This window comes from Lagenorhynchus albirostris, chromosome 6, assembly GCF_949774975.1.
Source record: "Lagenorhynchus albirostris chromosome 6, mLagAlb1.1, whole genome shotgun sequence".
Taxonomy (NCBI): Eukaryota; Metazoa; Chordata; class Mammalia; order Artiodactyla; family Delphinidae; genus Lagenorhynchus; species Lagenorhynchus albirostris.
Window position 1 is genome coordinate 9799893 of NC_083100.1, and position 22763 is coordinate 9822655.

The window sequence follows — 22763 nt, forward strand, 5'->3', positions numbered from 1 at the left end:
ATGTGACCTAATATTATATTGAGAAAAGGCAGCTGAAGATAGATACTTAGGCTTCTCCTTCTTAATATAACCCCTTTCTGCAGGTATTTTCCCACTGTTCTTCTTTTATTTTTTTATTCTTATTTTTGTTGGGGTGTAGTTGTTTTACAGTGTTGTGTTAGTTTCTGCTGTACAGTGAAGTAGAGTTCCCTGTGCTAGACAGCAGGTTCTTATTAATTATCTATTTTTTACATATAGTGTATATATGTCAATCTCAATCTCCGAATTCATCCATGCCCCGCTTCCCCCGTGGTGTCCATATGTTTGTTCTCTACATCTTTGTCTCTATTTCTGCCTTGCAAACTGGTTCATCTGTACCATTTTCCTAGATTCCACATATATGCGTTAATATACGATACTTGTTTTTCTCTTTCTGACTTCTGACTTCTGCACTCTGTATGACAGTTTCTAGGTCCATCGAGGTCTCTACAAATGACCCAGTTTCATTCCTTTTTATGACTGAGTAATATTCCATTGTGTGTGTGTATACACACACACACACACACACACACCCCCCACATCTTTATCTATACATCTGTAGATGGACATTTAAGTTCAGCCACTATGGAGAACAGTATGGAGGTTCCTTAAAAAACTAAAAATAGAATTACCATTTGACCCAGCAATCCCACTATTGGGCATATACCCAGAGAAAACCATAAGTCAAAAAGACACATGCACCCCAGCGTTCATCGCAGCACTAATTACAATAGCCAGGTCATGGACGCAACTGAAATGTTCTTTTAAATTGACCCAATTATATTTTATTGTAATTTCTATGAAGAATTTGCCATTTTTAGAGTCCTTTCCTCATTTTCAACTCCTAACTATTCTACACTTAGCAATACTTCTGGTCACTATGATCCAGGGCCTTCCCATGGGATGATCTACTCACCACTGGTCATTGTCACTGCGTTCGACTATGACTCTCTTTTCTGTTACAGCCCAGGACTTTATATAACATTTTTACGTAATTTTTATCATTTTTTCTTGATTATCAAAGGAATCTATGCTCAGATAAGCTCAAAGAATAAAAACCCCTACAATTCTATCCTTAAAAAAGATCATTTAAATTTTAGGTGAACATCTTTGAAATCTTTTTTTTTTTTTTTTTTTTTTTTTTTGGTACGCGGGCCTCTCACCGCCGTGGCCTCTCCCGCTGCGGAGCACAGGCTCCAGACGCGCAGGCTCAGTGGCCATGGCCCACGGGCCCAGCCGCTCCACGGCACGTGGGATCCTCCCGGACCGGGGCACGAACCCGCGTCCCCTGCATCGGCAGGCGGACTCCCAACCACTGCACCACCAGGGAAGCCCTCTTTGAAATCTTTTTAACACACTTTTTAGAAAACAAATTGGATCTCGCTGTGCATTCTCTTTTGTAATGATTTTCTAAAAGTGAACACTGTGTTTCAAATAATCTTATATTGTTAATTATTTTTCTAAAGGGTGGTTATTAATGGCTGTGTTTTATTCCATCATACGAATGTGGCATTATGTACTTAAAAGACTTAATCATTCACATGCCATTTATTGATTACCTGTCTTGTGGCGGCTAATCACGGGCTCCGGGAGTGAATAAGACAGGTAGGGCTTTAGCTCTTGGTGCTTATGGAATAGCGGGTATGAAGATATGACCAAGGCTCTGATGGAGCTGTGTTGGGGTGATTGGGTGGTTGAGAACAGGGAAGCCTCACTGAGACTGGGGCCTGGGAGGAAAGTCAGGAAGTGTTCCAAGGATGCTGATGTTTCAGCCAAGACCCGAAGGAGAAGCAACAGCAAGGTGCATCAGTGAGGGCTGCGGGCAGAGGAAAGATCCTCCTGGGAAGAGAGAACCAACAGCATGAGGCAGGGGAGAGGGTGGCATGTTTGAGGAACAAAAAGATGTTCTGCAGAGCTGTGACACAGAATGTGATGGAAGGACAGTAAAGCCTGGAGACATCGCAGGAGCCAGCTCAGGTGGGCCTTTAAACACCATGCTAACGTGATTGGGCGTCACCTGAGAGTAACTTCAGGAATAGTCTTAGCCCGGGAAGGGCAGAACTTTAACATTTGGGAGGGATTACTGTGGCTGAAGTGAGAAGAAGGGACCAGAGGAGTTCGAGAATCAGAGAAACCTGTTAGGAGTCTCTTGTAATTTAGGTGAACTGCATAGTGGAATGAGTTAGAGTGGTACCATGGAGACAGACGGACATGGCAGATTGGCTGTGAGAGGAGGAGTGGGGCCAGGCAGAGCAAGCCAGCTTTCAGAAGGTGCAGGCACCTTCTTGTATGGGGGTGCTCTTGGGTAGTGAGCAGCTTTGAGAGGGGAGGATAAGACATGAGCACAAGAAGCCCATGGAAGAGTCAGAGGGAATTGTGAAATTGTCAAATGAAAAATGAACCTGAGCGTGGGGGAGAGAACCAGGCTGGAAAGGTCAGTTCAGGGGGTTTCTACTTACAGGTCTTAATTCCAGCCACAGGCATGTGTGAGACCCCCCAGGAAAGAACACGGAGGGGAAGAGAAGAGGGGCCGGGACAGAATGAGGAACGTCAGCTTCTAAGAATCACTGAGGAAGTGGAGTCTGCCAAAGGGACATTTATTCATTTTTGATTTTTTGCTTTTTGCTGTTTTTTATCTGCCGCAGAGAACTTTTCATACACGTGTTTTTTATGCATTTGTTCATCTAGTTCTGTGGGACAAACTTCTAGAACTAGAACTAGAACTACTTGTTTAAAGGGCTTACAAAGTTGTATTTAACTTTTACAAACCCAGAAACCTTGTGGTCCAGGTGCAGAGATGAGACTCAGTTGAAGAAATACCAATCAATTAGAAAACACCTGAACGATGCTTATCTTTTATTTGCAGTCTTTGAGAATTCTAAAAGAATCCAATTATATCTAACTCCTAAATATGCTCATGAAAGCTTTTCTTGTTCTACCCCATTTCTTCAGACCACAGCTGTTCCTCTGTGTCTGTCTTTCATTCCCTTTATTCTTTTTTTTTTTTTTGCGATACGCGGGCCTCTCACTGTTGTGGCCTCTCCCATCGCGGAGCACAGGCTCCGGACGCGCAGGCTCAGCGGCCATGGCTCACGGGCCCAGCTGCGATCTTCCCGGACCAGGGCAGCAACCCATGTCCCCTGCATCGGCAGGCGGACTCTCAACCACTGTGCCACCAGGGAAGCCATTTTCCTCTTATTCTTATCATACATTTATGTTTTTTAATTATTATTATATGTTTATTAGGAGGATTGGCTAGGTTAGGTGATAGCCTTTTGTTTTCCATACAAGATAATTTTTAGAGCATCTCTGTATCCTTTAAAAATCTTGATTTTAAAGTAACAAACAATCCAATTCAAATAGGCTAGTGAAAAAAAAAGAGAGAGTGCATTGGCTCATGTAACAAATATGCAGGATGAACTCAAGATGGCTTGATCCAGGGGCTTAATATCATCAAGCCTGAGTTTTTATCTCTCCAACAATCTTATCTCTCCTTTCCTGTGTTGGATCCATTGTCAGAATGGCTGGAGCAGAGTTTGTCTTCTCCCAATAAATCAAAAGCCGTGAGGCTGACTTGGATTGTTTCGAATTGAGACATTTGCCCAGCCCTGAACCAATGCGGCCATGGTATGGAATACTTTGGCGAGCCAGGCTTTAGACACAAAGTCACCCTTGGAGCTGGCATTTGGGGTCCATTTCATCCGAAGTATAAGGACTGAGGAAAGAGGCGTGTTGGTTTAAGAAAAGAGGAAAATTGGTGCACAGTTGTCAAAATAAATGATAATGGAATTTGGGGCGTTAAAAGCAGTAAATAAATACTGTAGCAGTAGAGTGCTGTCATACCACATGCAAAGATTAAATCTGTCTTGGTTGGGGGAAAAAGATAGTTATGAAACTTCTTAATAGTGTATGCATTTCCCTCCTCAGGACCAGATAGAAAGAAACACTGTGGCTACCAGCAGAGGAAAAAACTGTGTAAAGGAAAGGTGGATCCTCCTTAAAAAATCCTGATGGCAGGCCACACCTCAGGCCAATTAAGTTAGTAGCTCCAGAGGTGGGAACCAGGCACTGAAATTTTAAAAACTCTCCAGGTGGTTCCAGTGCAGCCGGGGTTGAGAGCCACTCGCTTGAAGAGCAGAGTTGCAGAGTTCCCTCAGGGATTAATTACTCGGAGCGGCCCAGAAAGTTTCTGTAAAGCCTTCTTTGCCAACAGCAGCCTTGACAGCCACAAGGAAGGGGATAATGGCCCTATGCCTGGTATGGTCTCGACATGGGCAAACCTAGCAACAGAACCTAGCACCCCTTTGATTTTCTTTGTGTGGAAGTGGAAACTAGGCGTTTCTACACATCAGCCCATTTAAAATTCATGAAAATGAGTGTTATTTTTTAAAAAAGCAGATGAAGAAACTGAGGCTAAAAATTCGTTAAGTCCTTGGAGAGGGACAGACTTGTGTTGAATTTCAGTTCTGTCACTTACCAGATGGCTTTGGTCAAGTTACTTAACCCTTCTGGGTCTCAGTTTCATACTATATAAAACATAATTCCTGTCTCATGGACTTGCTGGGTAATATATGGTGGGTATTCAGGACCTGTGTCGCCCTTGCACGTCCCATTTCTTAGTTCCTATCTTTTTTTTTCTTTTTTAATTTTTCTCCAGACTTAGAATTTCCATGAGTTGAGACATCAAGATCCTTCTTACATGTGGAAGGCAATCCTCTGACTCTCTCACAGGGAAATGTTCCTGTTTTTCATGTCAGAGAGAATGGTTACATCATTTGCCCAAGATTCCCAGCCTCTTGGGTTCTTCCAGGTTCCAGCTCTGTCTGGACTCCTTGAAAGCTTCCTGGCTTCTCTTTCTGATTCATTCTTGTCTCCTGCAGTCTATTCTCCACACAATAGCCAAAGTAATCCTTCTCAAATGGAAAGCCCATGTTTTCACTCCCCGTCTCTCAAACCTTGGTGATCTGCCATCGACAATGTGGTCCAGGGCTTCCCTGGTGGCGCAGTGGTTGAAAGTCCGCCTGCTGATGCAGGGGACATGGGTTCGTGCCCCGGTCCGAGAGGATCCCACATGCCGCGGAGGGGCTGGGCCCGTGAGCCTTGGCCGCTGAGCCTGCGTGTCCGGAGCCTGTGCTCCGCAACGGGAGAGGCCACAACGGTGAGAGGCCCGCGTACCGCCAAAAAAAAAAAAAAAAAATGTGGTCCAGGGCCCACACATCCCTGCTTGCCTCTCCAGCATCATTTCTTGCTACTCTTTGCCGGTGGCTTGTTGTTCTTAAAACACACCAATTACTTGAGAATTGTCCTGCAGGGGGCGCCATTCCCCTCTGGACACAACTTGCTCCTTGGGCATTTGCACCTGCTGGAACCCTCCCTCCGGCTTGAATGTGGCTCATGCCCTCTGGTCATTTAGGTCTCCCTAACTACACTATTTAAGATGACCCCCATTATTCTCTGCCCCTTACCTGCTTCAGTACCATGTAGCACTAGCTAATGATATATATTTACTTATCTTTTTATTTGTTTTTCTCACCAGAATATAAGGTCTTGAGCAGTGCCTGGTACATGGTTGGTCTCAATTAGTACAGGTTAGATGAATGAATGCCCAAAGGAAATCGCAGAACCTTCTGACTAAACCTCTAAATTTCCATTGTTAATAGCCAATTATTTTTGCTCATATAATTCATCTACTTTAAATAATTTTCATCTCTTCTGCCTTCTCTCTATTTAGACTGAACTGGGGAAAAGTTGATTTAACATTCCTCTATTTCCTAGTTATTTTTCATTTTCCTGTCTTAGATCTAAATTTGTCTTTCTAGTCTCCTAAAGAGAAAGTCCTTCAAGTGGTTTTTACTCTCTCAAATGGCTTTTCTTAAAAATTAAAAGCCACATTTTATATGTAATCGCCTTGGGCCTTTTACTTTACAAAAGTAACTGCTTTTCCTAGATATTCCCCCTTTTTCCTCCTTATCTTACATAACTGTCTGCTTTCTTAGAACCAGAACAAATGTGGTTCCAATTAAGTTTTCCATAAACATCAGCCAGAACGTCTTCTCTGATTCTAATATCATTCCTCGTCCTTCTCTGCGCAGCCAAATCTTGGGCTTTTCTTTGAAGCCCAGCACAAAACCCAGCTCTCCCACGAGGTTTTCCTGGCCTGCCCCACCCCGGTAATAAGCCATCTTTCTTTGGAATCACTGCCACTCTAGAGCCTGTGCTGCACACACTGATCCCATGTTGACAGCCTGGGCCGGTCCCTCCAACCTCACACCACACTGGAATCGTTCAGTAAAACGTTTGCAGAAAGCAAAAAAAAAGGCCTCAAGTTGTTCCTTCATCGTCCTACATGTGCCCTTCTGGCCTCTTCAGTTAGAGAATGAGTTTTTTGAGAGTCAAAGCTCTTCTTTATCTTTGCTTCCCTTTGCAGCTCATCAAACCCCTTAGATGAACCACATTGTCTACCTTCATCTTGATTCAGTGATGATTCATTTATACCTCTGTCATTAAAACAACAATTGACCAATCATCTTTTTCATATTTCCTCATTGTAACTCCCCAAACCTAAAACATATTTATCAATCCTGTTTTACTCATTACCCTAGTGTGTAATGAATCTGTTAGAGTGTGTCCATTCGTTTGTCTGTGTATTGCATAAATATTTACAGTGTGGCCGCTGTGCTGGGTGCTGGGGCTCAAGGTTGAGAGGAGCTAGCATGGCTCCTTCCCCGGGAAGTCCGTGGTCATGTGGGCTGGGAGACAGACGACAGGAAATCCACAACTACGTCACTGCAAATTCAAGGAAGTGCTATGAAGGTGGTGAGCAGGACACTGTTACACAATAAGAAAGGGGTACCTAGAATGGGGTGATCAGAAAAGTCCTGTCTGTCTTAACGTTGAAGCCGAGAACCGAAAGGAGCCAGTTGTGAAGCAGTTAGGAGCAGCAGTGTCCAGGCCATGTTGCAGGGCTCTGCGTGGGGAGTAGCTTGTCTTCTGGGGAACTGAATGGAGGCCAGTGGGCTGGCTCCTAGAGAGAGAGGGGCCAGAGTGGTCAGCTGAGTCCTAGCCCACAGGACTTGATGCTTATGGGAGGGAGGTCAAATTTTATTCTAAGAGCAATTGGAAGCCATGATAATATTTACATTTTAAGTAAATTATGCTCATTGCTATTTGGAGAATTGGTCATAGGGGTAAGATAGAACAGGGAATCTCATCACAGGAAACTATTATAATAGGTGAGGAGAGAAAGAATTGTAACTTTGGCAGTGCAGATGAAATGTTCAGGTTCATGGAAGGAATGCTTTATTCCATATTTCCCTTATTAATATTGCAGAAACTTCTGACCTCTCAGTAGCTTTCTACATAGAGTGACTTTATTGTCTTGTAATTTAAAATCTTCTGGAAATGTTTTCTTTTGGTCTTAAATATCTGATTTCCATAACGTGTATATTTCAAGGGTGTTGGTTTTTTTCTTTACATAATAAATGTTGAGCAGGCATATTCATATAAATACTGGTTCAAATACAAAATCTGAAGCAGCAGTCAACTAGCTAAATCATAGTTTTTTCATTAGCCTCTCATTGCTTAGATTTCTTTTGCAGTTCTGTTTTATTTTCCAATTTAATCCTTAAATCTTTCATCCTTTTCTAAACTTTCTTCTTGTTGCAATGGGTTGTTTTAAGTCTCTTTTTTTTTTTTTTTTTTTTGCGGTACGCGGGCCTCTCACTGTTGTGGCCTCTCCCACTGCGGAGCGCAGGCTCAGCGGCCATGGCTCACAGGCCCAGCTGCTCCGTGGCATGTGGGATCTTCCCGGACCGGGGCATGAACTCGTGTCCCCTGCATCGCCAGGCAGACTCTCAACCACTGCACCACCAGGGAAGCCCAAGTCTCTTTGAAGTTACTTCCTTGTGTTTGAAATAGAGGTTTTCTCTGGAGCTACTGTGTTTTCCTTCCAATATTTCCTGATGTCCATCATGTGAGGTTCGTATGGTTTGAAATAAACTATTCCAAACAAGAAGTCTCACCATCTTCAGCATCCTCTCTGCACCTTTAGGTTAACGTTATCAAATAGTTTTTCATTTTCTGTTCTTCAAGTAGGATTGTAAATCCAGATATACTAGTCCATTAGCATCCAGTAATTTACTAATCTTTTAGCTCAGAGACATTACTATTATTATTTTTATTACTTATATTACAGTATTCCACAAAGCTGTATTTCACGTGTTCTCCTATATAGAGTTCTTCATGTTTTGGAGTTTGAATGTATCCAGGAACATAGCTGATCCCAAGAATGTGAAATTTTGTTTTTCACCCCTCTTGCCTTTGCTACCATAACCAATTTGGTTTGCATATTCTGCAAGAGGAATTCTCAGAAATATTTACCTTAAGACATTATTGAAAGACTGACCAAAGTTCTTAAAGAGTTATGCTAATAAAAAGAGAAACTTTACCAAAGGCTATCTAAAATAATTGCTTTTAGACTTGTAACATTATTCAGGAACAGGAAAATGCAGAAAAGTTCCTACTATTGGAGATGGAGTTTAAAGCTGTTTATCTGTAATGTGTGTCTGTGTTGAGAGAGAGAGGATGGAGGGAGAGGCAGAGGAGAAAATAGAGTGAATGAGAATCTTGGTTCATTTTTAGAATGTTTCTTGGAAAGATGAAATGTGTTCTGGCTGAATCTCAGCTATAGATGATCCAAGGCCATTTCTACCGTGTGGTATAAAACATCTTTCCACCAGCACTCTCAGAACTGCCCTGCACCCTGAAAATTCAGTGCACAGCTGCATTTTGTACCAGCCTTTGTCGTAGCCTTGGGTCATCAACTTCCATATTTTTATACAGAGAAATCGGATTCATATACCACTATATCTGAGTTTGGGATCACTTCCAAAGGTACTTATATTTATATATCTAGATATTGAATATACAACGTTTCTTATCTGGGCTGCAGTTTAACTTTTGAAACTACATTCACTCAATATTCAAGCTTTCTGTGATCAGTATCATGTTTACAAGCTAGTTATAAAAATTTCAAAAAATTACACATTAATGCCCCTGTAGCATGCACTGTAGCAAGAACCATAAACGAGTCAACATCGGGCCTGGATCAACACATTGGAAGGTCATGCTTGCATGGGTTGGCATCATGGCTCTAAATTTGATACTTGGATGATTTTTTTTTTATATTTGGGTGATTTTAAAGATGACTTGATTTTATAAGGAGTTGGTAAGTAAGGTGGTATGCGATATGTTTACTCCTTAGGATTCAAGTTTTATCCTTGTATTTTAAAAATATATTCCATGTGATATTGGAAATACTGAGAACTAGTCAGGTTCAGGACATTTCAAATGCATTGCGTTCAAAATTCATCATTGCTAAGTAATTTCCGTTTTCTAAAGCTGCCTTAAATTTAAGAATTTAGGACACCAATGGCTCTATTCTGGCCCTAATTTCTTATGCTAGCATAGCACCTTCAACTTTTCAAGTGCTTTTATGCAAACTCTTATGCAAGGAAGCCTAACATGGGGCTTAAGAGCACAGATGTGGTTTCAGATAGATCTTACTTTGAAATTGCTTTTCCCACTTACTGAGTGTCCCTGGGGGACTAGTTCCCTAATATAAAGTCTCTAAGCCTTCTTCTGTAAAAGTGGATAGTAGTAGTCCCCAATTGATTCAGTGGTTGTGATAAATAAAAGATAGATACCAATTGCTTCACGTAGTATCTGGTATATAATAAGAATTCAACATTTACTGTTACTATTAGCACCACAATTCCTCTCTTTCTCTCTGCTAGCACAACTATAACTACTTGATATATACAGCTATTCTGTAATCTCCATTCTTAACAAATGCGGAAGCTAAGACATACAAGAGCTGGTTACTTGATCGTGCTGGTATGGTTTATCAATCAGAATTTGATTTATTGAATTGCAAACAGTAGACACCCCAGTAATCATGATTTGATTACTATAGCCTTATACTAAGTTTTGAAGTCAGCTAGTGTAAATTCTCCAAATCTGTCCTTTTTTTTTTTTTTCTATATTGTTTTGGGTGTTCTAGGTCCCTTGCATGTTGATATAAATTATAGAGTCACCTTGTTAATTTGTACAAAAAGAAGCTAGCTGAGATTTTGATCGGTATTGCAGTGAATCAATTTGCATCTTAATAATATTGAGCCTTCTAATTCATGAATATGGTATAGCTCTTCATTCATTGGGTGTTTTTAATTTCTCTAAGCAGTGTTTTGTAGTTTTCAGTGTAGAGGACTTACATAGCTATTGTTAAATTTATTCCTAAGTATTTTATGCTTTTTAATAATATGGTAAGTGCTGTTTAAATTTTCAAAAATTTATGGTCACTTACTACTAGAGAGTAGAAATATAATTTATTTTTTGTATATTGACTTTGTATCCTGGTATTCTGCTAAGTTTACTACAGCCCAGATATCAAGTATTACAGCAAAGAGTAATGGTCTGGAGCTTGTATTTGGGAGTCAGACTGCCTGGGTTCAAATCCTATTGCTGCTGTTTACTAGCTGTGTAACCTTGGTCAAGTTGCTTGATCTGTCTCTGTGTCTGTTTCTCCATCTGAAAAGGAAATGATAGTACTTAGCTCATAGAACTGATGCCAGGACTAAATGAGTTAATATAGTTGAAACTCTTGGAACAGTGCCTGGTATGTACAGGTGTTAGCCATTAATAAACAGTTTCAACAGACTGTCCTTTTGAGCCTGTACAGAAAGACTGTCACGGATGCTTCTGCTCGTCCCCTCCTCCCTCAGCTGTTTGCTCTAGGACCCCACCTCCACGCATCAGCCTCACCGGATGGCCCAATAACTGTGTGTGTGTTTAGAGAAAGGTACCTGAGCACCTCTGATTCCAGGACACTCGCTCTTAGATGTACTCAGGACTCCACCATGAAGGATTCATGCAAATGTGAAATTTGACTGTGTTCCAGAGATTGGCTGACAGGCCAGCTTCTTTCCAGTTTCCCTAACCACAAACTCTGGACACAGGCAACTTGGAATTTCCCCAGAAGCACTGCTCAAAGGAAGGAGAATCCAACATTTATTGAGTTCCACATACAGTTTTATTTGATCCTACACATCAGGGGTCATCCCCATATTTTAGGTAAGGAAATTAAAGCACAAAATGATTAAGTACCTTGCTCAAGGTCATACACTAGTAAGAAGATTCAAGCTTTGGTTTCCTGGCCCTGAATTCTTTGGGTTATGAAAGTTTGTTCTTTTCTCTCTTAGGAAGGTCATTTAAGAGGTGGCTGAAGAAGATGTGAGTCACTTAGAAAACAATGTTATATGAGTAAGAGAATAACAATTGCTTAGGTGATAGAAGGAAATAGAGAATTTGCTGATCAAAGCAACAGTGTCTTGGTCAGCTCAAACTTCCATAAAAAAATACTACTGACTGGGTGGCTTGAACAACAGACATTTATTTGTCACAGTTATGGAGGCTGGGAAGTCTGAGATAAGGATGCCAGCATGGTCAGGTTCTAGTGAGGGCTCTCTTCCTCACTTGCAGTTGGCTGCCTTCTTGCTGTGTCCTTAGTGGCAGAAAGAGGAAGCTCTGGTGTGTCTTCTTCTTACAACCCCCATCATGGGGGTTCCACCCTCATCTAATCCTAATTACCCCCCAAAGACCCCACCTCCTAATGCCATCACATTTTGGGGTAGGACTTCAACATATTAATTTTGAGGGAACACAAACATTTAGTCCATAACAAATAGTATTTTGAAAATTGGCTCAGCATTTAATCTGTGAATCCCCTTTCTAATGTTCATTAATAATCTTGTGAGCTAGGAAAATTATCCCATAATCACCCTATATCACATGTCCCTAGGCCCTGCCCTCTCTCCATAAAGTGTATTGAGATACACCTTGAATTCATTTTTGCTTTGTCATCATCCTTTATAACAGAATGGCATTTTATATTACATTATATATTTTTAGACTGAATAATATGTCAAAGGTGTCTTCTCTCTTCAGTATATACTGAGGTATATTAGGATTCTCTGAAAATATAAATATTATTTGCATCTCATCTTGTTTTTCTACTTTCTTGAAAAGGTAAGAAAAGGGAAATTTTAATAGTAATAAAATGCAGGATTCCTGATTCAACAGCAGTGAACCTTTTAGATATTCAACAAGGATTTATTGATTCCTTCTTTAGTTAAAGTTTCTTCTAGTACATAATCAATTCCTCTTTCAAGTCTTTTACATAAAGCAGAGCAAAACAAAAGTTTCCTTCTGGCCCACATTACTGCTTAGATGTAATGCTGTGTCTCCTATTACATTGTATCAGTTAGCTTTTGCTGCATAACAAACCACCTCAAAACTTCGTGGTAAAAACAACAATCATTTATTTAGCTCATGCTTGTTGTGGGTTGGCAATGTGGGCTGTATTTCAGCCGGTCACAGGCCAGATTGCTTGGTGGCTGTCTGGTCTTGGGTGGCCTCACTGGACTGGCTTGCTTTGATTCACGAGGTCTCTTGTCTTCTAACGGGCTAGCTTGGGCCAGCTCACCTGGCTTCTAGCGGGCTAGCTTGGGCCAGCTCACCTGGCTTCTAGGCAGGGTTCGGTGACATTTTTGACAACTCCCTTTTTGATGTTCTCTTTTCCATTGTTTTCAGTGACACCTTCCTCTCCTGGTTTTCCTCTTATCTTTCTTAAAACTTATCCATCCATCTGTCCATCCACTTGTCTATCCATCCACCCGTCCATCTGTCTGTCTGTTCCTCCCCTGGGAATCATAAGCCTCCCCTGGGAATCTCCTCCTGTATTTTCCATTGCAATTGGTAACAACACCACCACCATTAATCTGGAAAACCTGGGAATCACACTGCAATTATTGCTGCTTCTTATTGAACAGTGACTATTTGCCAGTCACTGTACCAAATGTTTGCCATAGATCTTTATATTTAGGCTTCATAAAAGCCATATGTTGTGGGCATTACTATCTCCACTCCATGAAACAGATGAGGGTGATTGAGTACTTGCCCACGGTCCCACAGTTTAGTGCGCAGAGATGGTTTTTGAACCCAGTTCCTTTTGGCTCCAAAGCCCGTGCTTAACATTAAGTCACACTGAGAAACCACATAAACAGGGCCCTCAGATATGTTTTATTTACCAGAGAAATGACTTATCAACATTTTAAAATAGTAAGGGTTCAAACAAGAATCTGGATTTCAGATAGTTCTTGAAAATTTAGAAGATCTGGTAACTGGCCTCACATTCAAATGGCAGCAGTTGGCTGCAGGGGGGTGGTGGCCACCCCCTTTGGAAGGCCATGAGTTTTCCAGCTTGCCACAGTCCCTGCCACTCCCTACTGCCTTACAGTTGGCCCGCTTCCTTCATCAACATGGTCTGCTGGACTCCTGCTGGCATTTGAGTTTTTGACTCCTGTTACATTGTGTCCCTAGGCCCTGCCCTCTCTTCAGTTCTTCTACCATCCAATTGGTCCCTGAACTAACAATGTTATGTTACTTGTAAAATAATTGTCCAATCTGCCTCACATTCTTTATCCCTATTGCTACAAATTGGTCCTTATGACCTCTCACTTCAGTTACTCTAGTAAACACCTGGTTTCCTCTTTCCAGTCTCAGACTCCACTAATACACTCTCCACGTTGCTTGCAATTAAGCATATCAAAACCACGCAAATAGTTGATGTCCAGTGACCTTAGAATGAAGTGCAATCTCCTTAGTGTGGCATGTAAGATGTTCATGATGTGGCCTCTGACCAGTGCCCTCATTTATGCTTGCTTTCCATCTCCTCTTGGCCTCATTGAAATATTGGCTCTCCCCAGAGTCATGATCCTTCACATCTCCTCACCTTTTTATCCACCATTCTTTCAACTTGGAGTATTCTATGTGGATCATATTAATATTTGTAACCGAGTATATCAATGTGAATGTAGAGTGATTACTTTCCTAAAATTCATTTTTCCTTTATTTTGACTTGATTGGTAAGTCTCTTATTTCTTCTTTCACCAATATCCAAGCAGAATAGAAACACAGGGGCTTCCCTGGTGGCGCAGTGGTTAAGAATCTGCCTGCTAATGCGGGGGACATGGGTACGAGCCCTGGTCCGGAAAGATCCCATATGCCGCGGAGCAACTAAGCCCGTGAGCCACAACTACTGAGCCTGCGCATCTGGAGCCTGTGCTCTGCAACAAGAGAGGCCGCGACAGTGAGAGGCCTGCGCACCGCGATGAAGAGTGGCCCCCGCTTGCTGCAACGAGAGAAAGCCCTCGCACAAAAATGAAGACCCAACACAGCCCCCCAAAAAAAAAAAGAATAGTAACACAAGTCCTCGTTATGTTTACACATCATAACGTTTTCTTAATTGGGCGTTATTGACTTCTCTTCTGTGCGGTATAGTGGAGAATTAAGAGCTTGGGCCTTGTAGCCTAGCTCTGCCACCCACTAGCTGAGTAGACTTGAACAGGATACCTCACATTTCTCTGTCATCATCCTCTCATCTGTAAAATGGGGCTACTAATATCATGCAGTTACCCCAGGGCTAAATGAAATAATGCATGTGAAGGCTTAGAACTGTCTGGTGCATCTCAGCCCCTAGTGGATGTCAGCTGTTGCTTTTATTATTACCATTTTTCTTTCATTCATTCATTCATTCATTCAGCATTGGACCGGGGAACTGTTCTAGGAATTTGGATATATGTCATTTTAGAACCCACAACGACTTTACGAAGAAAATAATTTCAGCCCTGTTTTTGGGGTGAGGTAGTAGAAGATGAGAGAGGTCAGGACTTGCCTTGGTTGTTCAGTTTGTCATAGGGTGAAATGTGTTTATGTTCTTTTCATTCAGAGGGAAATGGAATACATCTCATGAAGGATGGAGTTAAATACCTCTCTTGGCTGCAAAGGGACTCTTTGGAGAATTCAAGTGTTATTAAAACTGATTGTGTGGTACATTTTTAGTATGATATTTAAAATGTCAAAGCTACAGAGAAGTTTATAAGATGTTGAATAACATTGGATTTTTAAAAAAATTTTCTATTTCTGTACAGAAAAATATCAAGTTGATTATGACAATTTATAAGTGATGCTTTAGATGAAGTCTGGGAACTATTTTTGTTTGTTTTATATATTCACTGTGTCCTGAACAACAAAAATTACCAATATTGCTGAGAGTTCTGTGTGAAGATGGTTAACATAAATTTAAATCTAGATAAGAAAAGCGAAGTAGAATATTGGAATAAGAACTGTATATGAGAAAAATTATTTAAATTTGTTTCTAAAACTTGAATAGTCTTCACTTAATTTTCAAACTGCTCTTAAAATATTAAAAGAATAGGTTTTACCAAAGTATTGTTAAACACTTACTTGGACACACAGACCTATAGATTCACGTATATATGTCTGTACAATTAAAAAAATTTTTTAATTGAAGTATAGTTGATTTACAATGTTGTGTTAGTTTCTGGTGTACAGCAAAATGATTTAGTTATATATATATATATATATTTCAGATTCTTTTCTATCATAGTTCATTACAAGATATTTACTATGGTTCCCTGTGCTATACAGTAAGAGTATGTATGATTTTTTAAATTGAGGAATTCTGAAACGCATACACAAAACAAAATAAATCAGCTGCACAAGAAGCACATTTAAAATTTTTAAAAATTAAACCCTTATTGAGGTACCATTTACATATCATAAATTTCATGCATTTTAAGGGTACAATTCGGTGCTTTTTAGTAAATATACAGCGTTGTGCAGCCGTCACCACAATTCACAATCCAATATTAGGACATTACGTCAACCCTAGCAGACCCTTCATGCCCATTTTTGGTCAATTTCTCTTTCCACGTCAGCCCCAGGCATCTACTTATCTATTCTCTATATCTATAGATTTACTTTTCCTGGACATTCCTTATAAATGGAATTATACAATGTATGGTCTTTTGTATTTGGCTTCTGTCGCTTAGCATATGTTTTTTAGGTTCATCCACGTTGGAGCACATGTCAGAACTTAATTCCTTTTTGTTGCCAAATGGTATTGCATTGCATGACTACACCACAGTTCGTTTTTCATTACAATAACCACATTTTTGAAAAACATGTATTAAAGAAACTGCTAACGGTGGGTGCTTCTAGAGAAGGGAGTGAGGGACAAAGGGAGAAAGATGGGAGAAAGATTTTGTCATTGTTCACTATTTTATATGGGTTTTCATTTTTAAATTCAGGATTATATCTTTATCTATTAAAACAAAATAAGGAATAAATTCCCCCAGCAATGTGTATTAAATAAGAGGTGAAATCCCTCCACTGACCCCAATCCCACCTTCCTGAATCACTACTAATTTATTTTTGGCATCTTTCTAGTCTATACATACACACCTGCACACGTATACATATAAATATATGTATGTCCCTGTACATCTAAGCAATCATATGTGTTGTATTTCAACCAAAATGGAAGCACAGGGCTTCATAATGTAACCCCCGGTTACCAAAGCTAAGTAAACCCACCTTGTTGGGTTGTGCATTAATCAGTTCACAGTGGAGAAGAGTTAAGAACAGCAGCCCCAGTTTCTTGGTTATTAAGTGTAATGCGGTTTAATTTTTTTACCCCTCCCGGCTTCTGCATCTTCCCATAGGCTACCTGGGCGCTGCCTGCGAGGAGAAGGTGGACCCCTGCGCCTCGGGGCCCTGCCAGAACAACGGGACCTGCTACGCCGAGGGGCTGCACTTCGGCTGCAGCTGCAGTGCGGGCTTCACGGGCCCAGCCTGCGCGCAGCTCGTGGACTTCTGTGCGCTCAGCCCCTGCGCCCATGGCACATGCCGCAGCGTGGGCACCAGCTATAAATGCCTCTGTGACCCAGGTGGGTACGACGCATGGACCGGAAGTCCTTTCTTTCCCCAATCTCAAAGGCTTTCAACTTTTGCATCTGAGCACAGGTTGGCCCGCTGTATGGGCTTACCTGTCTGTCTAAGTGAACCCCACTCATGTATGACACCCTTTCTTTTTAGACTTCCCCTAGGCAGGCTTTGAAAAGCACCCTTTCCCCTTTTCATGAGCATTTCACAGTCATTGTAGAAAAAGAAGAAAATACAAGTAAGCAAAACGAAGAAAATTTAAAACAGGCTTAATCTTATAACAGCTTAATTATTTTGGACAATTGACTACAGGTCACTCCAGAGTTTTACTGCATTACGTATCTTTTATTACTGGGTTCTGAGGTTAACGGAACGTTTTTCATTTTAATGGGCATGCAAAGCAGAATGCAGTAAATTCAGAATTTTATCACCTTTTAAAATTCTTACTCGGGGCACAGTCCATGTTAGAGGACCTGTGACTTCCTGTGTAAATGTTCAAAAGTTCCATCATTTACTTTCCAAATGTTCTTCTGTATTGGTATCGCTGATTGTTTATTGTGAAAGTTTTGACGCTCAGAAGTCAGAGTGGTTCCTGGTTAAAGTTTGTGTCCTCACAGCCTCCTGGTGTGGTCTGAGAAAACGCACACGGGGCAGCTCCTCCTTTCCTCTGGTTTCTATCCTGCCCGCGTCTGCATCCTTGCAGGAGCTGGCTCTTTAGAACGTTTCTCAGCACAATGATCCCCCCGCCCCCGTCTCTGGCGCATCAGTATGGCTGGCCAGTCCCCTGGTTTGCTTAACTCCTGGTTCTGCCCAGGCAGTGCCCTCCACCCGGGATGCCAGCTGCCCTGTCACCCCATCTCACCTGCAAACTTCCCCTTCTGGGGCTGAATCAGCTTTCCTTCCTCCGAGTTCCCACCATCAATAACAATATCCCTTTCCTGGTCTTTAAAACATTATATTAATTATCCTTGTGTGTGTCTCTCTCCCTGTTGAGGGGTAGGAGGAAGTGTGTTCTGTTAGTAACTTCTGTATAACAATAAGCTACTATGTAGGGAGCTTCATCTTTCTAGGTTCTGAGCTGAGTGCGTCACATCTCTGGTCCTTTTAGTGCCCTTCTGCCAGGTGGATATTGTTGAGCCGCATCTCCCCGAGGTATGAAATGCCTCATTGCTGCTTCAGCCACGTGTTGGCGGTCACACACCCACTCAGGCTGAGTCCAGATTCCAACCCAGGTGCCCTGGTTCCACTGTCCTGTGCCTGGTCTGGAACTCTCAAGGGGCACATCTCATACTCATGAGGCACCTAAAGGGGTGAGTGGGAAAAGCAACCAAGCATTTGAAGGGTATTGAAAAACCTCTTTCATGTAGACGTTTCAATCCTCTGGTTTTGTAAACGATCATGGGATTGATATTTTTCCAAGTGCCCCTTTCCTTTCTGTTCTAAAATACAGAGGGGATGGGGCTGTTGAATCTGCCTGGTAATTGCATTAGCAGGATTCTCGAGAAAGAGAGAGGGAGAGAGAGACGGAGAGGGAGGGAGAGAACTTGCTCGATTTTAAGGAATTGACTCAGGCAGTTGTGAGGACTGGCAAGTTCAAAATGTAGTGCAAGTTGGCAGGCTGGCAACTCAGGCAAGGAGTCTACATTAGAGTTTTGAGCCCGAATTCCTCCTTCCTCGGGAAACCTCAGTCTTTGGTCTTAAGACCTTCAACCGATTGGATGAGGCCCACCCACATTCCGGAGGGTAGTGGATTTAATCAAAGCCTACTGATGCAACTGCTAATCTCACCTGAAAACGACCTTCACTGCAACATCTAGACTGGCGTTTGACCAAACGTGCAGGTCCTGTGGCTTAGCCAAGTTGACGCGTGCAATTAACTATCCCAGTAACATTTGGGGGGTTTGCATAAACCTCGTGGGGAAGGAGTTTCTTCAACCCTACACGTGACACGAGGACACTTTTCTGCATGGACACGCGTCCTCCCCTGTCAGTGTGAAGATGGGAGCCGCTGCCCCCTTGGGGGCCAGTGTTCTTCCATGTGCCTTGCAGGCACGTGCCGTGGCCTCAGGGAGCTGAGGGGGAGCCCGGGCAGTGTGGTGCCCTTGCCTGTTGGGAAAGTGGGGCCCCAAGACCACTTTGTGTTTGCAGGTGAAATAAGCTGCCCTTGTCCCGGGAGAACGGTCTTCCTCACGTCATGACTCATGAGCACGCCACTCCCAACGCCCTGCTCTGGATGTCATAACACAGAGGGTAATAATAATGCCCTTGGCCGCCATCTGGAGCAGAACCTCAGAGCATCCTCCACACATGTCTCCTGGGAGTCCTGGTTCCCTCAGGGAGCCCAAAGGGAAGAATGACATGTCACAGGACCGGGAGGCGGCTTTGTTCCTCTTCCCCTTCTTCTCTGACTTCCGCTCTTAAACATATTAAACTTGCCCTTATATTTAGTTGGTGTATTTTGAGAACTTGAAATGGGTCGTGGTTATTTAAAGATACACGTGGCTTTTTAGTAATACCAAGTAGAGTCTGTCAACATGTGCGCAGATGCTTACATGGTCCTAAGTGGAAAATATGCTGCCTAGTGTCTCTCTGTCCACCCAGGGAGCAGTAGCTGAGGGTGGGAGAAAGGACCCATGAGATCCCCACTCGTTGACTGTCACTGTAGGAATTTACAGGGCATTTCTGGGCCTCGGTGTTTACTTTCACTAATAATGTCTTAGAAGCTCGTGAGTTCAGCTGCAGTTGAGGTCACAGACTAGACCTGGGACAAGGTACTGACCACGTCCTCTTGCTGACCATGATCTTCTGTCATGTGTAAGAGCGTTAGATGAGAGACACGCAGTACATTTCCTCTCATGGAGTAGTAAGCGTGACTGTTTCTTTCTATCCATGGAGATTCCAACACTTTTCCTTAAGCCAAAAGGGTGACGTGTCTCCGGTTGAAGTTCCTCCTTCCGCTCTGTTGTTCTCTGCTCAACCTTCATTCGTGTCCATGTGGAGCATTTAGCTTGGTAAAGCCAATGCCCAGCCTCTAAGAGGCCTTGAAAAGCCTGAAGAAATGTGTGTTCCATTCCTGGATGCCTGCATTTAGTAGGCAGTCCCCCGGGGTAGAGCCCCGAAGCTCTGTCAAAGCTCTCTCTTCGAACTTGGGAGATAAAATTGCCTTTAGAGGGGTTGCTTCCTCAGATCATTAGGTGACATTGTGTGAAACAAAAAAGGCATCCTAACATCTGGCAAGAATTTACATTCTAAGAGGTGAAAATGACAATTCTCTGAATGCGAAATTTCTAGTCTTAATCTTTCAGAGCTTGTAATTGCTTTACCACTAGTTTGCATAATAGAAGAATCTCATGAGTGTAGGTGACATTGGGTGTCTTGCTCCAGAGTGGCAGGCCTGATCCTCTTTGTCGAGAGCAAGCAGGCCCCATTGCATAAAGTGGCAGCAGACTGAAATCATGTCAGGTTGGTAATTAGCTCCCATCTGACAAAATGCCATTTGATGACAGCAAATCAGATTTGCCAGGTGCTTTATTTTCAAACCTCATTTTTAGCTTATCACGCTAGGGAGTTCTGATGGGATTTTAGTATTAGATAATAAAATGTCAGCAGTGAGTAAGCACTGAAATGTTGTCTTTCAGTGACAGTGTTAAGTGTTAGGCCACATGTACTCTAAAAAAATTACAAATTAAAATCTCCTAAGGACTGGAGAAAGAGAGAACTTGGAGTCCAACAAACACTGTGAGAAGCAGGGCCACAGGGCCTGGAGTCGCCTGGGACCTGCTGTTGCCCCTGAAAGTAGAAGATGATGTCTCATGTGTTCTCAAAGAAGTGGTGGCATCTGGAGATGCCATTTGGGTGCTGACCAGTCCTGGAAGGAATCTCTGGTAAGAAGGGAAGTGGTTTGCCTGAGTTCACTGGTCTTGGCCCCTGCCTGATACACTTGAGTTATTACTCCAACCTTGTTTGTTGAATTGAATGAACCTTGCCATTACAGAGTGTGCCTTAAGTTACTATTTAAGGAGTTTATGATATAAGGCATTAGAGGATTAAAAGAAAGGATGTTTAGACTTTTTCCAAATGAATTTTTGTAAAGGACATTCTATCTATAAGAATCTCAGGTACTGTTTTTTCTATTTTTGACATCCTTCCCTATGGCTGCATTTCTGGTCGGGATGACCTAAAAGACACAGTTGGCATTGCTTCCTTCTGTTAGACTCAGACTTAGCAACATCAGCACTCTGATAGTGTCTGCCGGAAACAGAATCTAAGATAAGACTTAATGGTCAGGATTTAAATAGCAAGTTAACAGCAGTAAAGGAAAAGGTACACCTACGATGGTATGAAAACATTTAGCTTGATAGTGAAAACCTAATTGCATTTAGCTTCCTGGATAAGTACAGTGGATAATTTTCGTGTTTTATTAACTAGGAAACCTTACCAGGTTTGCTAAGATGAAGTTCTTTTGTCGAACATGCTCTAGGAGGGTCCCGATCTGTACATCATGTTATTCTTGAGTATCATTGCTTTTATAGAATATACTGCCTCCTTTCTCCACATCCTAACCCTATTATCATGCCCTTCCTCTGTTATATTTTGAAATACGATAACTGCCCTCCCCATTGGGAACCCAGATAGAATCCGGTCTACCTCGCTGCGGCAGTAGCAGCTCTTCATAATCTGTACTTCACCTAAGAAAACGTTTAAATCTCTTGACGTCATGATGACACTAAGAACTGAGAAAGAGAAGAGCAGCCCCTGACATCTGGGGGCTTGTTGGACACTTACAAGCAGGCCTTGGAGTTGTTAAGAGCTGGTGACCACAGCTGGGCCGTGGTGTTTCCTGTTGCACATAGAGACGTAAACACCCACACTGAACACCGACCTCAGACACGGTCACTCATAGGCCATGATAAAATGAGACAAACAAGATCGTGTCATAATTTTGTCTAAGTACAGATAAAAACAAGGTCACCATGCAACCCACAAAATACCAAACATCCCCTTTGATTGCAAATCAAATGAGGGCCAGCTGCTTGTTCGCCAGTTATAGCTTTAGCCTTGCTCTAGCCTACTCCCACCCATAGACAAGACTCATTGCAATACTCAAGCGTAGAATTGCTCCTGCTTCCTGACAGCATGCAGAGTGACTCCTTCCCAAATCACCCAACCAGAGTTCAAATCCTATAATAAGCCCCGTCTAACACCCTCTGACTGAGACACCCCGAGATTCCCCTTGCTGCAATGAGTAAGAAACCCAACTGCATCAACTACAGTTTTGTCCCTGGTGGCCTTTGGTTTGAGAGCATTGGCAGGACTTAACTGATTAAAATGCTCAAAAATACTGAGTGTTCAAAATACTGATTGAATTTTCATATTAACAATAGTTCAGTCAGAATTTCCAGTGAATTGGAAACTGAAATGTTGTTTGGATTTATACATGGGGGAAGGTTGCTATGGAACAAAAGTCCTAGGTGGGGTGGGGGGAAGTTCAGAGATCCAGTTGGCTGCAGGATAAGATCCACTGGATGCAGTGATGGGCAGTAAGGCTGAAAATGCTGATTGGGGCAGATTGGGGTGAATCTAGGTGCTAAGGAGTCAGAAAATGAAGACTTGGAAACATTTTGCATCAGCAGTGTATGTGAACGGATCTGTGTTTTTGAAAGATTATTTTGACGGAATTGGGTGATTTCAAGAAAGATTGGGTGACTTTCAGAAAGATTATTTTGATAGAATTAGATATTACAGTCAAGAAAAGATGATGAGACAGGAGATCAGTCAGAAAGCTCAGGCAGGTGGAAGTGAGGTCTTGAACTTAACGGCGGTGGGAATTGGAAGGACGGACCTGAAATCTGTCTGAGGAGTGGAATCATCTGAGTTTGGTT

The 22763-nt window shown here is 42.2% G+C and overlaps 1 protein-coding gene across 1 annotated transcript in view; it reads left to right on the forward strand.

The window, feature by feature from the left end:
* The window catches only part of DNER (delta/notch like EGF repeat containing), a 322779-nt gene that overhangs the window by 236487 nt on the left and 63529 nt on the right, over positions 1–22763 (forward strand). Inside the window, exon 8 of the mRNA XM_060151911.1 lies at positions 16662–16886. Coding sequence (XP_060007894.1) covers positions 16662–16886 — 225 coding nt within the window. The remainder of the gene's footprint in view (positions 1–16661; positions 16887–22763) is intronic.